The sequence below is a fragment of the Motacilla alba genome, chromosome 1A (assembly GCF_015832195.1).
Source record: "Motacilla alba alba isolate MOTALB_02 chromosome 1A, Motacilla_alba_V1.0_pri, whole genome shotgun sequence".
In the NCBI taxonomy this organism is placed as follows: domain Eukaryota; kingdom Metazoa; phylum Chordata; class Aves; order Passeriformes; family Motacillidae; genus Motacilla; species Motacilla alba.
Genome location: NC_052031.1, coordinates 48,276,553 through 48,290,795, shown reverse-complemented (window position 1 = coordinate 48,290,795; position 14,243 = coordinate 48,276,553). Strand labels below are relative to the sequence as shown.

At 44.3% G+C, this 14,243-nt stretch overlaps 1 protein-coding gene across 1 annotated transcript in view; it reads left to right on the top strand.

The window, feature by feature from the left end:
- Positions 1-14,243, top strand: part of MEI1 (meiotic double-stranded break formation protein 1) — a 38,203-nt gene that overhangs the window by 11,192 nt on the left and 12,768 nt on the right. The window contains exons 11-21 of the mRNA XM_038155740.1: positions 1,905-2,039; positions 2,585-2,699; positions 4,228-4,346; positions 5,393-5,534; positions 6,924-7,035; positions 7,732-7,792; positions 9,017-9,114; positions 9,820-9,994; positions 10,097-10,244; positions 10,804-11,076; positions 14,075-14,240. Of these exons, the coding sequence (XP_038011668.1) occupies positions 1,905-2,039; positions 2,585-2,699; positions 4,228-4,346; positions 5,393-5,534; positions 6,924-7,035; positions 7,732-7,792; positions 9,017-9,114; positions 9,820-9,994; positions 10,097-10,244; positions 10,804-11,076; positions 14,075-14,240 (1,544 nt within the window). The remainder of the gene's footprint in view (positions 1-1,904; positions 2,040-2,584; positions 2,700-4,227; positions 4,347-5,392; positions 5,535-6,923; positions 7,036-7,731; positions 7,793-9,016; positions 9,115-9,819; positions 9,995-10,096; positions 10,245-10,803; positions 11,077-14,074; positions 14,241-14,243) is intronic.

The following is a 14,243-nucleotide window of genomic DNA, read 5'->3' as shown; positions in this document are numbered from 1 at the left end:
ACTTTTTTCTTCCTGATGTGTTTTACTTCAGAAGGTCAGTGATTAAAGAAAGGAAATACAGAGGATTAATAGAATTGTCCAGTGTGAGTAGAAGGAACTTGGAAGTTCAGTGCATCACTTGTGGCTTGGCTCCCTGGGCCTGAGTTCCACAAGTCCTTTTCCTTGCCGTGCCCACCTCACAGCTTTTTCTCACGGCAGAATGTGAGGTGGCTGTGAAGCTGGATTCCATCCCACTGAGTGACTAAAAAGAGTGGTTCTTCCTCTGTTCCCTTTTTGCAGTGTAACTGGGCTACTAGTGTAATTTCTACTGAAGTTCACTTTGCTTTCCCATTTGTGCATGAGAGCATGTGCTCCTGGCTTTCTTCAGTCAGGCATGACTGTGAAAATGGAATAACAGGGAATAGTTTTGGCTCCCAAATCTGGCTCCTGTCATGCTGTGCTGCTTTTCTTGCTTCACTTTGGAGAGACCCTCTGGCAGGTTGGTTGTGCCTCTTGTCTGCATGTAACTCTCTATCTTCCCCCTGCCCTTCCAAGTGTACCTGACTTGCCAGGAGCCAAATAAGCACAGTCTGCCATTTACACAGCTCTGTCCAATAATGGGATTAATGGCCTGTTGTCCCTCCAGGCTCTCATGCTGAATGCTCAAAGTGTTGGGCCACAGATGACCAAAGTGCTCCCTGTCGAGAAGGATTGTCAAAGCAGTTGGATTGTGTTTATATTCCTTGTTCAGTTTTCAAGTTTGTGAAGGTTCCTGCCCTGGCAGCATCTGGCATTAGGAGTGCAGTGAGAGAAGCTATTCTCATGGCATTATCCTCTAGGATGGTGATGTTTGTTTGTATACTTGAAAATATAAGTTGCTAGATGAACTCAAAAATGGCAGAGCAGATGGCCTGAACACAGAGTCCAAGGCACAGAGATTGTGGGGACCCAGGACATCCCTCTGGGTGCCCTGGATGGCCAGAGCCACTGGCAGGGGGCTCTGAGACCCTGGCATGCAGCCAAAGACACACGTGGGGTTTTGATCTTAGCCCGTGGAGCAAATCACCAACTCTGTATGAAGAATTACAAGCCACACACACAAGTTTAGGTATTGTAGTAGAAGTAGTCACGAAGTGAAAGGAAGGATTTCTGAGTGCTGTACAGGGGGGTTTTAAGCCTTGTACGCAGGGGTCCAAGTTTTGTACATGGGGGTCAGGAGTTCCAAGATGGAGGGATTTGGGTGTGCCCTGTCCTCTTTCTTTCTCCTTCCTAGCCTCCATGTCTTTGGTGATGTTGGCACTCACAGATTGGTTTAGAGTAGAAAGTCACCATTCAATATAGATAGTAGGCATTGAGGAAAAAGTATAAACATGTAGTACGTAATATATGATATAAAAGATGGCACCAGCCCCCTGGGAGGGCAGTGTGCCTTCGTCTGACCTGCTGAATGGGCCACAGCAGTTCAGGAAAAGAATCTTTTAGATAAACAACAATAAACAACCTTGAGACCGGACAACAGAAGACTACTGAGTCTTTCTTTGAAGGCACAGGTTGGAGCAGAGACTTTTCCATCTTTTGGGGTCACCCCAATCCAGGGCTGAGACCCCACAAGAGATCACTACATTTTGCAAAGCTTGTTTTTCTTGTGCTTTTCATGACTGTGTTCTGGAGTAGTCACACAGTTATCCAGGCTGTGGATGTTTTATCACGGTAGTGCTTTAGACTGGCTGAAATTTCCTCTTTATAGCAAACCCTCTACCTGCTCAAGTGTGAGAATACCTCCTTGAGAGCAGCTGGCTCTCAATACTGAAAAACATGGCTGCAATCTCATTGCTCAGCTGTCCGTTTCCTGAAATGAGGGAAGGGCACTACAGTTACCTAACTCTGACAACATTCTCCTTCCTTACTTTTTTTCATCTTCACAGGCAGCCAGTGGAAATCAAATTGTTCACAAACCGAGGCGTATGTATAGAAGCCATTGATGTTTTGATGGAGACAGTGAACTGCCCGGTGCTGGAGGTGGCGGTGGAGGCTGTGAAGGCTGTGGCCGCTTTCCTTAGGTAGGCAGGAATGTATTTGCAGACTTTTCTTCAGATAGATCTGTTGATAGCATCTTGGGCTTTGCAGTTCCCCTGTGGCTGTGTGGGTGAATGTGCTCTGCAGTGGGACTTGTGGCTGAGGCAGGCGTGGGTACAGCAGAGCCAGCTTCCCACCCACCTCAGGAAAGCTGCCAGAGCAATGAAGCTGTGGCAGGCAGCAAGTCATTGCAGGAAGGACCTAGTGTTCCAGGCAGGCTTGTACAGCAGCTGCTGTGGCTTTGTCACTCTGTGCCCCATCCAGATTGGTAAGAATAATAAACACAAGACTCTGGACAGTCATGGGCTTCCTGACTGTAGTGGGAGCAGACAGAGCACTGAGGGTGTGTTTGGGCCTATGTGTGGGTGAAGGCACTATTCAGATATTGTTAGCTTACTATGCTCTGTAAGGAGAGAAGTGGCAGTGGCATATTTCCATCAGAAGAGCAGTTATTTCTGATGGTGTTGCCTTCCTAGTGCAATGTCCCCTGCAGGGACTGTGCATCTTATCTTTGTCTTCACTTGTTAAGGAAGGACCATCTGAGCTCCCCTCCAGTCCCATATGAGGAACTGCAGAAGCTTCTGGAGGCAGTGCTGAAGCGATGTGCTGACCTTTCCCCACCACAGAGTAGTAAGAGGCATGCAGTAAGTCAAAAGCTGTTGCTTGTTGGTAGGACCGAGCAGGATGAGGATGATCTTCCTATGTTGATGTTTTATAGATGTTCCATTCCCTTGCTTACATCCCCCATGGTTGTTTGGTTCTCTGCTATTTCTTTTGATCCTCTTGCCTTGAGATGGTACCAGACTTTGAAGCAGATGAAGATGGATGCTGGTGAATGATATCCTTCTAAATCAGTGAAGTTCTGTGGGGCACTACTTGAGCATGCTACTCTCTTTATGTGTCCAGTACTCCAAAGCCATTTGAACTTCCCCTTCTTCCCACCCTCACCTTGTAGGCTGCATTGGTCAATCTATTTTTTCAGCAGTGAACATGTCTTGTTCTACATCCGGATCAAGAATGTCATCATATATGTATTGTGATCCCTCAGCAAGGGAGTTGTTAGCCATTATTTGAACCATAAACCCTTTCCCGTTCTGTAGTTAGTGTGGTGTGCTGCTGGGACCTCTGCACTTCTGAGAAGAGCCCCAGGTGCAGATGGCTAATGAAAAGACAAGGGCTGAGCCTTCTTGCTGTAGACGTAGAGCCATGTAAGTTTAGATTTTGTGCCATTAGTGGGGAGAGCACCTCAATACTCAAAGGAGTAGCAGAACTCCAAATTCATGATGAACTATTTTTGGACCCAAGTTCTGTGGTACCAGATATTGGCCTTCTCTGCCCGAAGAAGGCAGAAGTGCTTTCTGTCCCACAGGCAGATGTTGGCCAGTCAGTTTCCACACACACTGAGCTAGGTGTCCCTTTCAGAATAAGGAGCTTCACAGGAAGGAAATCAGATAGTGAGGATATGCAGGCTGTGTTTAAAGGGAGAAAAGGGGAAATGATTATACCTCTACCAAGGTATCTCAGCATGAAATGGAGAAGGAGTTCTGAACTGCCAGGCACCAGTGTGTAGCTGTGCCCTCCTCTGGTATTATGAAGACCACCACAACAGGTTAAGGCTTAAAGGCAGATTTTGAGTTCCAAGTTGTTCCCAGTTTGAGCAAATGATTAACTCTGATGCTTCAGTTGGCTTCAGGCTTAACTCAGTGGGATGCTGTGTGGGAACAAGAATTAGTACATGGATAGCTGCTTAATACTCTGAGCCAAAGTAGAAGAACTTCTAAGATTTCATTGCTAAGCAAGGAAAAGAACTATTCTGTGTTGTCTGAAGAGTACTTGGAAGAAAGAAAATTTTAAAAAGTACAAAGTTTTCTCAGAAGGATTTAAAGCTTCATTAGCTGAAATGCTTAAAACTCAGATTAGATCAAATAATGGTAATACAGACTCTAAAGACAGTGCAGTGCAGAATTAATAGCTCTGTAACTCTGTCCTCCCTTGGGAGAGCACACAAGCTGTTGAACTCTGTCCTCTCTGGGGAAAGCACGGTAGTAAAAAAATTGTTGTGTGAAGGAGTGAAGTGAAATCTGTTGTTCCTCCTGCTGCTGGTGTCGGAGGAGAAAGCTATTTTTTTCTGAAAATGGACATAAGATTTTAAAGACTTTTCTCCTTTAACAGGGCGATCTCCTATTCTCAGTGTCTCAGAGTCACTCGGCAAACAGAAATCTTGGTAGAGTTCCTCAGAGACAGGGTCAGTTCTTGCTCAATACTCTGGAAAGTTTCAGAAATGCTTGCAGGTGAGGACAAGTCAGGAAGGTGTGTGGGTGGGTGGTGTGTGTCCATGTCTGTCCATTCTTCTGTCCTTGCGACTATGTTCCTCCACCCAGCCCCACCACAGAAATATCACAGGTGAGTTCAGTGCATGGCAGTGGTCAGTGAAACAGCAGAGTCAGGGTTATGTATTAATAGTGAAAATGTTGTGACACCTGAATATGTCTCTCATGAAATTTGCCTGGGACCTATCAGTTTATTTCATGTCTTTGGACTTTAAAGGACTGCTTGAAAATTCACCAAAACTGCTGATAATTTAAGAACTATTGGAAGGTATGTGTGAAACCAGATTCCCATGCTATGTGCTTTCACTGCCAGAGGAGATTAACCATTTAACAAATGTATATCTGCTCCAGATGCTGGCCTTGGATTTGCTCGTGTCTGTGACCTGTTACTGGAAGTGGGTTTATTTTACCTCTTTTGCTGGATCAGAGCTATTTGGCACCCTTAGCTGCACATCAGACAGTGGTAGATGAGTTTGAGCATGAATCAGAATGAATCAGGATCAGCTTTTAGGGTGGTCCAGCCAAATTAGTTTTTGCCTTGCATCACTTGGGTTGACTGAGGTAATTCAGTCAGAATCAGACATGCCTTTCTGCACTGACCCAGAGTCTTGGGGTTGTGTTAGAGGGCACTCGGGTTCTGTCATGGATTTTATATCAGCCAAATGGTCCCTTGGCTGATTTTAACCATGTTTGCTGTATTGTGCATCAGGCACTCTGGTATGGCTGAAAACAAGTCTTGCCACACCAGAGCTTCCCACAGCACATGCTTTCTTCACAAAAACTAAGTCTTCCTTTCCCAATGTGTACTGTTGTGCAACCTTGATGACTTTTAATAGTGTCACTCAAGAGGCAACTGAGTGTGATTGCCAGATTCCTCTCTTTCCAACCCATTGAGCGTTTGTGGGTCCTTTATGGTGAAAATTGTGCCTAAAATGTAGTATCTCCTGGCTTCCTTTACAGAGTGAGTAGGTTTCCTCTTTCCTCTGTTATCCACTGTGTGTTTGTAGGTTAGCAGTGGAATTCCAAGGTGACTTCATGGCCCAGGAGAATGCTTTCACTGCCCCCAGCTCTGAGAGCAAAGACACACTAAGCAACTTCTCTGAGTTCCTGTTGAGGATTTGTGACAGTCTCTGCATCCCCATGGTCATGGTAGGATTTCTTTTGAACTTGGTCTGTTCCATGGGTACCTGGAAAGGTGCTTTCAAGCACCAAGAGTGGGTTGAACAAATGTTTTTTTTTGGAGAAGAGGGCACGTCAAGTAAACCGAGAACAGTTGTGCCATTTGCCACTTTTCCACAGCCAAATATGGAATTACATAGCTCATGTAAACAGTAGTGTATGCTCTCAGAGGGTGCAGAAATTCATAAAGTTTCCATTTGGATGTCAGTGTCTTTCTTCAGACTGTGCAATCCCATAGCCTACCTACCATGCTGTGGGATCCACTGCAGCTCCGGATGTGTCAGAAAATGAAGGGTGCCTGAAGTGTTATTTCCCCTTTTGCCACTTTTTCAAAACCAGCCTGTGTCCCAGAGAGCTGCCATGGTTTGTGCCTGCAATTTCATTTCTATACTTCTTCCAAGAAAGTACTGATGAGGCTGCCCAGTCTGCATGGGCAGTATTAAGTACTGTGCCTCAGTAAGGCCTGTGACATGATTTAAAAAGTAGCTGTGGAGACTCATGAGTGCTTTAGTGCTCCATACAGGCCTGTCCCTAAGACACTTCAAGCAGAATTGTCAAAACAATGGGACTTTTGTTGTGATTCCTAACATTTAGTAAAGTTCGCTTGTTCTTTGTGACTGGCACAGGTGTATGGACTCTTGCAGTTGTTAGGAGCTTGGAGATGTTTTGGTTGGTGTTTTCTTAATCAATCTCTTGGTAGGCAGCTGCTGTGGCACTGCTGTTCCCTTCCCTGGCAGGAGGGTGCAGTGCATGTCCAGTTTGGCAAAGCTGGAGTCAGTGTTCTCTTTCATGCTCATTGAACTTGGGTGAAAATTCATGGACTGTGAGAAAATTGTCCAGTGACCTTCAACAAGAGTGAGTTGAGTCATTCTGTTCTAAACAGTTCAGAGCTGGATTCTGTAGAGAGCTCAAATGCCTGTGTTTGCCACTGCTCAGTGAGACACTGAAGCACAGGTGTTAAGTGTTGCTGAAGTCAGCTGCACTTAAACATATGTCCTATGTTGTATAGGAGAATTAGCCATCTGACCTGTAAGAGCAGTAACTTCCAGGGCTACGTGGGCAGTAGTGTCAGGCACTGTGCATTAAGGCCTAACTGGTTGCCTGCTGGAATCCAGGAGAAGTTTCTTGTCTGGTGCAATGTCTTGCAGAATTACCAGCACAGCTCATAGCACTGGCAAGGGGGAGTGTTGTGTTCAAAGTGCTCTGTGAGCCTGCTCTGCTGCCAGGCATAAAAGAACTGCTAGTCCATTTGTTTGGATTTAGAAACCTTAATTTCTGGGCAGTCAGGAAGCTGGAAGGAAGCTGCAGCCTTCAGTGTTTATAGCATCTTGTGCACCTGATGTATTCGTCTTTCCACAGAGCTATCTGGAAAGGGCTGTCAGCCCCTCAGTGACGGAGGTTTTCATCTCAACACTCAATACCCTCTTTACAGTGGTGCCAAGCATGCGGAATAAGTTCTCCAAGAAGCTGGGTAGGAGGGTATTGTGAGATCGTGTTCTCTGTGCTCTTAACTGGTGGAACTTGCTGCTACTGCGTATTACTGAGCCAATGAGCCTAACATTGAGACTTTATGTGGAAGATTCTGTTACAAGTTTATATGAATAAGAATATAAGACTATGAATAAGAATATGAATAAGAATAGAGTGCATAGTCGTGTTCAGCAGCATGGAAAAGTTATTTGGTCTAGCAATGATGATGGGACAGGTTTTATTTTGGATAAGAGTGTTGTGTCAGCTTTATCCTTCCCTCTGGAATAATTCAGAATTGAATTGGCTGTTCCTGTAGACAGGGATTACGCTGGAATTGTTGGTGGGATTTTACTATGTAGAAATCCTAGTTTAGTCTATGTATGCCTTATTGTTCACACATCAGAGAGGTGGTGTGGACAATTCCTCTGTTCTAAACATGTGAAACGGGCAAATCTTCACTTCTCCTCCTGAGAAAACAAAAATAATGTCAGATACTCTCCTCACACCCAAGTAGTTTACTTGGAGTAGTGTACTTTCGGAGAGGCAGCCTAATAGATGTATTCTTACTGAGATGGCCTGCCCTCTTTACCAGGCTTGTATGGAGGTCTGTAGGGGTGATTATGGGACCTGCCTACCTCTTTTTCTAATCATACATGTTCTGTGCTCCTTTGACATCTCTGTCTTGCTTTCTGTCTAGCATCCTCGTCTTTCATCCGACTGACGCTGGAGCTGAAGGCCAGATTTTGCTCTGTACAGAGGTATTGTGATGTGTGCATTGTAAGTGAGCCATAAAGTTCCAGATGGGAAAGTAGATCATGCCTTATCTAATACACCTGATTAGGCAAGACGAGAGGCTGAAAGACTCAGGAATGGTTGTGTCTTACTGAAAAATGTAAATGGTTACCCACAATGAAAGAGCTTGAGGTGGGAGAAGGGAGAAGTGGTTTGGTAGGGGGCAGATGGATTTACACAGCATTGTGTGAATTCTGTGCTCTGTCATGAGTTGCACAGATAGAGCAGCCTGACTTTGGAGTGGTCAGATCAGTGAGTGTTCTGAAGAGAAGTACCAGTAGCATCAGTTCTGTGTGAGCTCTGGCTTCCTGAGCATTGGCTACCACTGTTCTTGTTCCTCATGGTGTGATAATAAATAGAAATGGGGGGAAGGAGGATAACTTCAGTAGCAGGCATTGCAAAAGATCTCCTGTTGTAGAGGCTGTGATTTCTAGGTTGAGGAGTGTTTGGGGAGACTCTCTGTGGGTCTGCAGAGATGTTTTACCTCCTCTTTCCTGTGACTGTATCTCATTTAAATAGTAAACAAAACACTTCTAGTCCAGTTTACTAGTGAGGAACTTCCAGTGGGGGCATTTGTGCCTGTGAATGGTGTGTGGTGGGAGTGATCTAGGTTTCTGAATAGAGCACTGTGCTGTGCCAAGGATGGTGTGTTACAGATATCTGCTTATGTCCTGTTCTGCAAGGAAATGGTTGGAGAGAGAGAAATACCTGGAAATAGCTGTTCTCACCCTTTTAGTTAATATTTTGGCATTCTTCAGTGTTCATCCCTGGCAATGTCATTGCTAAAAAATCCAAGTGTTGTTTGCCAGTGGAATCATGTATTGTGAGCTACCCTTAAAGAGCTCCCATTCTTTGCAGTGTTAGGGATCCTGTCCTTGTAGGACTCTCTGTGTAGACAAGGTGTGATGGTTGTGAGAGTAGCCCACTGTATGTATTCACACTGGCCCAAGGTATGAACATGTTCACTGTTGTCACTGCACACACCAGCACATCTGTGAGCCAACAGTCCATTGGGAACTCCTAATTTTCCTGGAAGCCTAGGTTGGCTCCTAGAGTCTTCTCGTGATGGGGCAGGTGCTTGTATGTGATCATTCAGTAAAATGGGGTTCTGGCAGACAGTGTGTGATATCAGAAGTAGGAAGAGGATATTTCTAGCCTCCTTTACTGTCTCTTTCTGCTCTTCTTCACAGTAATCCTGCCCTGAATCACACCTGTTCCAGCTTCCTCTGCAGCTTATGCCTGAACCTTTACTCAGCCACAGAGAAGACGAGAACTTCTTCTCAGGAGGGCAAGTTTGGGAAAGAGAAAAATTGCTTAATTTAGTTTGAGGCTCTGCCACCCTCTGTTTAGGTAACAGGTGAAAAAAAATAGAAAAGGACAAAGGAGAAGGGAAGGGGGGACACACAAAGCTTGACTGAGAGATTTCTTTTCCCCTGCTTGTTTTTAAGCTGGTCCAGCAGGGACCAGCACAGAAAACACTCAGAAAATGCTTTTTGAAGAGTTTGGAACCCTACCTGAAAGAATGCATTTCATCTGCCTATGGTTTTGTTTACATGGGGACATTTATTAGCACAGCTGTGCATGCTTAATTGAAACAAAATTACTTGCCACAGTCAAGTGGCATATCTGCAGATTAAGGTAACTTTTTCCCTCTGGCATACTCTATAAACCTTTCCTGTCTGTACTGTAACTTTCCATAATAGATAAGTCCCAAATAAATGAGGTGAAAGTTTTTACATCAGAAAAGCCACTTTTCCCATTAGCTGTGGTTGGTCACCATACAGGCAGAATCAGCAAAGGGCTGGGAATCTCAAACAGATTGTGTTTTTTCAACCTTAAAGTGTCTTTTCATCCTTTGAGCCAGCTCTGTTAAATCAGGTCTCACACCGCTGTTGATGCCAAATCACAGAGGTGTGCTTGGTGTATGCAGACTGTGGAGTTGTTCCATAGACATTGCTCATCATTTCCTGCCTGCTTATGTTTTTATTTCCAGAACAGGAGATGTCTGAGCTCCTGCAGAAGGGTCTGCCTCAGTTAAACTACACCATTGCTGAAAGCCTTCTCCTCCTGTCTGAAACCCCTGAGCCTTTCTTTTTGGATCAGTCCCTTTGCAGCCACCAGCACTGTTTCATACTACTCTTATACTTTGCCTACACCTTTGGGGACAGGTGAGCCAAGACTATACAAAGCAAGTGGCCATTACATAGCATGTATTGGTGGGTAAAGCTTATCTATTGTTACTGTTTCCACTCCAATCTCCTTCAATGCAGGTTTGTCCCAGATGCAGAATTATTTCTAGCTGCAAGAAATTTTCTCCTGTCAGCACAGGACCATGGAGACTGTCCCCCTCCACACATACTCAGAGCTGCACTTTACCTCCTTGCTGTCTGTCAGGACAAAGGCAAAGCCCTGGACATGGTAAAAGAAGATTTCATTCCCACCTCCTGGAGCCTTTTTGTTGAAACTAAGGTTTCTCTCCACTCACATCAACCTTCTTGTAGAAAGTATTTTGGCATAGGTGGTTAGCAGTGAATGAGTGAAGACTGTGCAGTGCATCTACACTCTGGAAAGTTAACTATGAAAATACACAGGGGAATATAGATATGACAGAATAAACTTGTGTATGTGTGGGAAGTGTAACTGCGTTGGATAGGCTGTGAATTCACATACAGAATATAATGAATTTCATAGCTCAGTCTCCCAAACACATCTCCAGCCTCTGCAGCAGGCTTTCTAGTGTTCCCATATGGCTCTTCGCTGCTGCACAGCTTTGAGCTCTGAATAAAGCCTAAGGTTTCTTAGCCTTTGTGATGCAAATAGGCTTCACAAAATGATGTTTAAGTGATGTGTTTGATTGTCTGCTGAAAAGGCAGTGTGCCTGTTTCTCGCAGTAAAGTCTCATCATTTCATATGCTTTATATTTAGTATTACTGACTATTTTGTTCTCTGTCTCACTTCCCCTTTCCCTCTTTACCAGAGGTCTTTATCTACCATAAGAAGGATCCTGGATAATCTTCCAGATCTGAGCTTGGTCTATGTCCACTGTCCTCTCCTGCTGAAATTCTTCCTGCGCTATCCTGAACTCATGGGGAGATTTGGACACCAAGTCCTCCAACTCTGGTTTTCCTGGGAAGACTGCAAGCAGACTGAGGTTGAAGAAGCTGATTTTGGCTCGTCCGATCAGCTGAACAGTGCTAACCCATTGCTTCCCATTCTGAAGAGCAATTCCAGCATTTTGCTTATTTTACTGGTATGTGGCTTTCACAAGGATGGGCTGCTATCTTGGTCCTGATTTGGGGGGCTTTTTGGTTCTTAAAGCTTTTAGTGATGTTATGAAACCAAGGATTTTGATAGAAGGGGCCGTGTGTGTACACAGACTTCCACCTGCAAGGGAAGCTTTATGTGGAAAATGGAACCTTGTATGTGTGTTATCTCTTTCTCTGTCATCCATCTACTGTGAGAGGAAGGGATCCTCTGAGAGTTGGCTGGACAGGGATCTGAAGAGTTATGCTGATGTCTTGTCATGAAAAATCCCATTCCTTCCTCTATCCAGATATGCAACTGAGTACTTCAGATTCTTCAGTGCCAGCCTTTGAAGAAGCTGTTTTGCAAATTTGGAAGCAAAGCTTTGGTACTTGTAGATGAGAAGGGTATAATGAACAAGAACTTTGAAAAAGCAGTGTGCAGAGAACAGGTCTGGAGGGCTCAGCTTTCTGTTTGTTTGAGGTTTTCATTTTGTCTCATTTTAACTGGAGACTCTTGTCAGATAATTTTGAAGTACTCTTGAGTTTTTAGGACTGCAAATAACATGTTTTATTGCTCTTAAAAGATAAAAAAATAGTCTTGTGACATGGAAAATTAATCAGTTCAGAAGAGAAAGGGTCCTTGAAGTAGCAGGCTGGGATGTTTGCCTTTACCTAGTGTAATGAGCTCTGTTAACCCATGTAATCATGACACAGCCTTTTCTCACTTCCACTGTTCTCACCTCCCCGTCACCCCTCCCCGTCAGTGGCCTGTTGTCCCATGACTGTTGAGCCAGTCACATAGTAAATATTTGCTAACTTTTCCACAGAAGAACGTGAGATTTGCCTGTAAGGGCAAAAGCTAAGAGCTGTGATATTTCTTCTGCAGTCCCTTAGAGAAATTAAAACTATCATTGAGAAGGCAAAACCATGTCAGCAGATGGTAAAGAAGTAAGAGGAAGCAAGGCTTGACTCTGAGTGGGTATCCACTGGGCATTACAGAACATGTTTGTTCTGATCTAAGAGGCTATGGCTAAATTTTAATATCTGATGTTACTGAAATGACTGCCAGGAGGGCTCTCCCGTAGGGCAGTTATTTCACAGTTGGGATGATATTGCAGAGCAAGTAACAGCATCCAGGCATTTAGTAACATTGCAGAGCGTTAGTAAAAGTGAGCAATGAGTTTATGTATCTGGACAAATTAAGAAGGTGAAGTGTCCCATGAGGCTTGTCCACACTGTTACCTTTGGCAGTAGTTCTGGAACCTATCACTCCGTAAACTGAAGCAGGTCTGTCAATAAGCAAAACCTAAACAGTGTCTCCCTACCCTGAATGGTACAACATTCCTGCTCTCCCTTTTCTGCCTTGCCATATGCTCTTGGAGAAATAAATTCATTTAGCTCTGTTCCAGTCTTTAAAGTGAGTTGTAATAAGTCACAGGCTTTGACAATTCACCCTTCAGTTGTGGAAGAGCATAATCAATCTGAATCTAGATGGACTAATAAAACAGTCCAATATGCAGGGATAAATATACTGTCAGATGTAAAGAAAACTTACAAGATGAATAACCTAAGCCTCAGAATGCACTAGTGGAGTGGAAAGGCCTCTGCATGGTACAGTGAAACAAAAATGAATGTCCTTCCAAGGATGACTTCTTTGCTTATCTGTTTTAAATAATTGCCTGGATTAGATATAACAGATGGTTAGTGACTTCATCTGAGACCTTGAGCTTCTGGGTAGGAAGGAACCGATTAACACAATGGTGCATTTGCCAGGACCAGGAAGGCTGTGGCCATTGGTTCATATAATTTGGTACTCTGTGTGTTCATCTGGGGGTGAATGTTGTCATGATGACACACTGTCCCACTTGTCTTCTCCATGCTCCAGGTGTGAGGTGCTCTTTCAGAGAACAGAGACGTTAGACTACATTCCTGAATGTCATATGAAGCAGATCTATGTCAGCAGAGATGATTGTGCAGACATCTCTCTGCCCATTATTTGTGAAAGTCTCTGCTAGAGACAGGAATTCATCTCAGAACTAGAGAACTTTTTCTGGCATAGCCAGCCTGTTTTTTCCTTACTTGCTTTCCTTGGGTACGGGGTCCCACAGCCATTTTCTCTGCATCATTGAAGTCTGGATGCAGTACTGCTGTGTGATAGGGGAAGGCAGCTGGGAGAAGCAGCAAGCTGTCCAGGCAGGCTGTAGGCTCAGTTGCTGAGATCTGTTTCCTGTTTACCTCTTCAACTCTACCATTGCAATGCAGTAGCCAGGACTACTGCAGGAAGAGAGAAGAGGTAGGGCTGACCTAATATGTATTGAGATGGTCATATTATGTTTGCACCACCAGGCATTTTCAGTCTGATATTTATACAACTGCCTCTGTACATTCTGTGCAAGTGAATTTAATGTTATATACCTCACCATGAAGACTATGCCCAAATTAAGCCTACTGGCTGTGGGATTCAGCTTAGAGACTCCAGACAAAGCCTTGTAGTCAAGAGGCAGGCTTGTGACTCTCCCCTTTCCTGTGGTTGATTGCTTGCCCAGCTTACATATTTTTCATGCAGTTTAGTTATGTTGCTACTGCACATACAAGGCTGCCAGCCTTTTGAAAGTTAGGAACTATGGACTGACTCATAAGCTTGATTTTAGGCAAGCATCTTTAACATGCAAGCTGATTGTTCAAAACAACATGGAGAGCAGAGGTGCCAGAGATTGTTCTCTTGTTTAGGTCTCCCTTGTCTAAAACTGTGGCCTTAAATATATGTTACCCTTACACTTACAGAACCAGATCATTCTTTAAATGGGATATTACTCAGAGGTGCCTAATAGACACGAGTCCTTCTGCTTTATTCAGTTCTCTATTTAATCAGGACATACTTAATCTTAATGGTGCTTTATTAGGCTGTTTCCCAAGGCACCAGATTAGCATAATGGTATTAAATAGTGGTGACTTCTGCCTAATCGGGGTAGAAAGGTAACATGTTTGTTTTTTCCTTTGCAGGACCTGGTCTGCTCAAGCTCTGTGGAAGTGGCTTGGAAGGTGTTGATGACTCTAAGGACCTTTCTGGAAAGAAATGAGGATGTCCTTGTCTGTGACCTCCTTCGGAGCCGATTTTTACAGATACTGCAGCAGCTGCTGGTTGAGAGCAGCTCAGCCACCCTACAAGGTG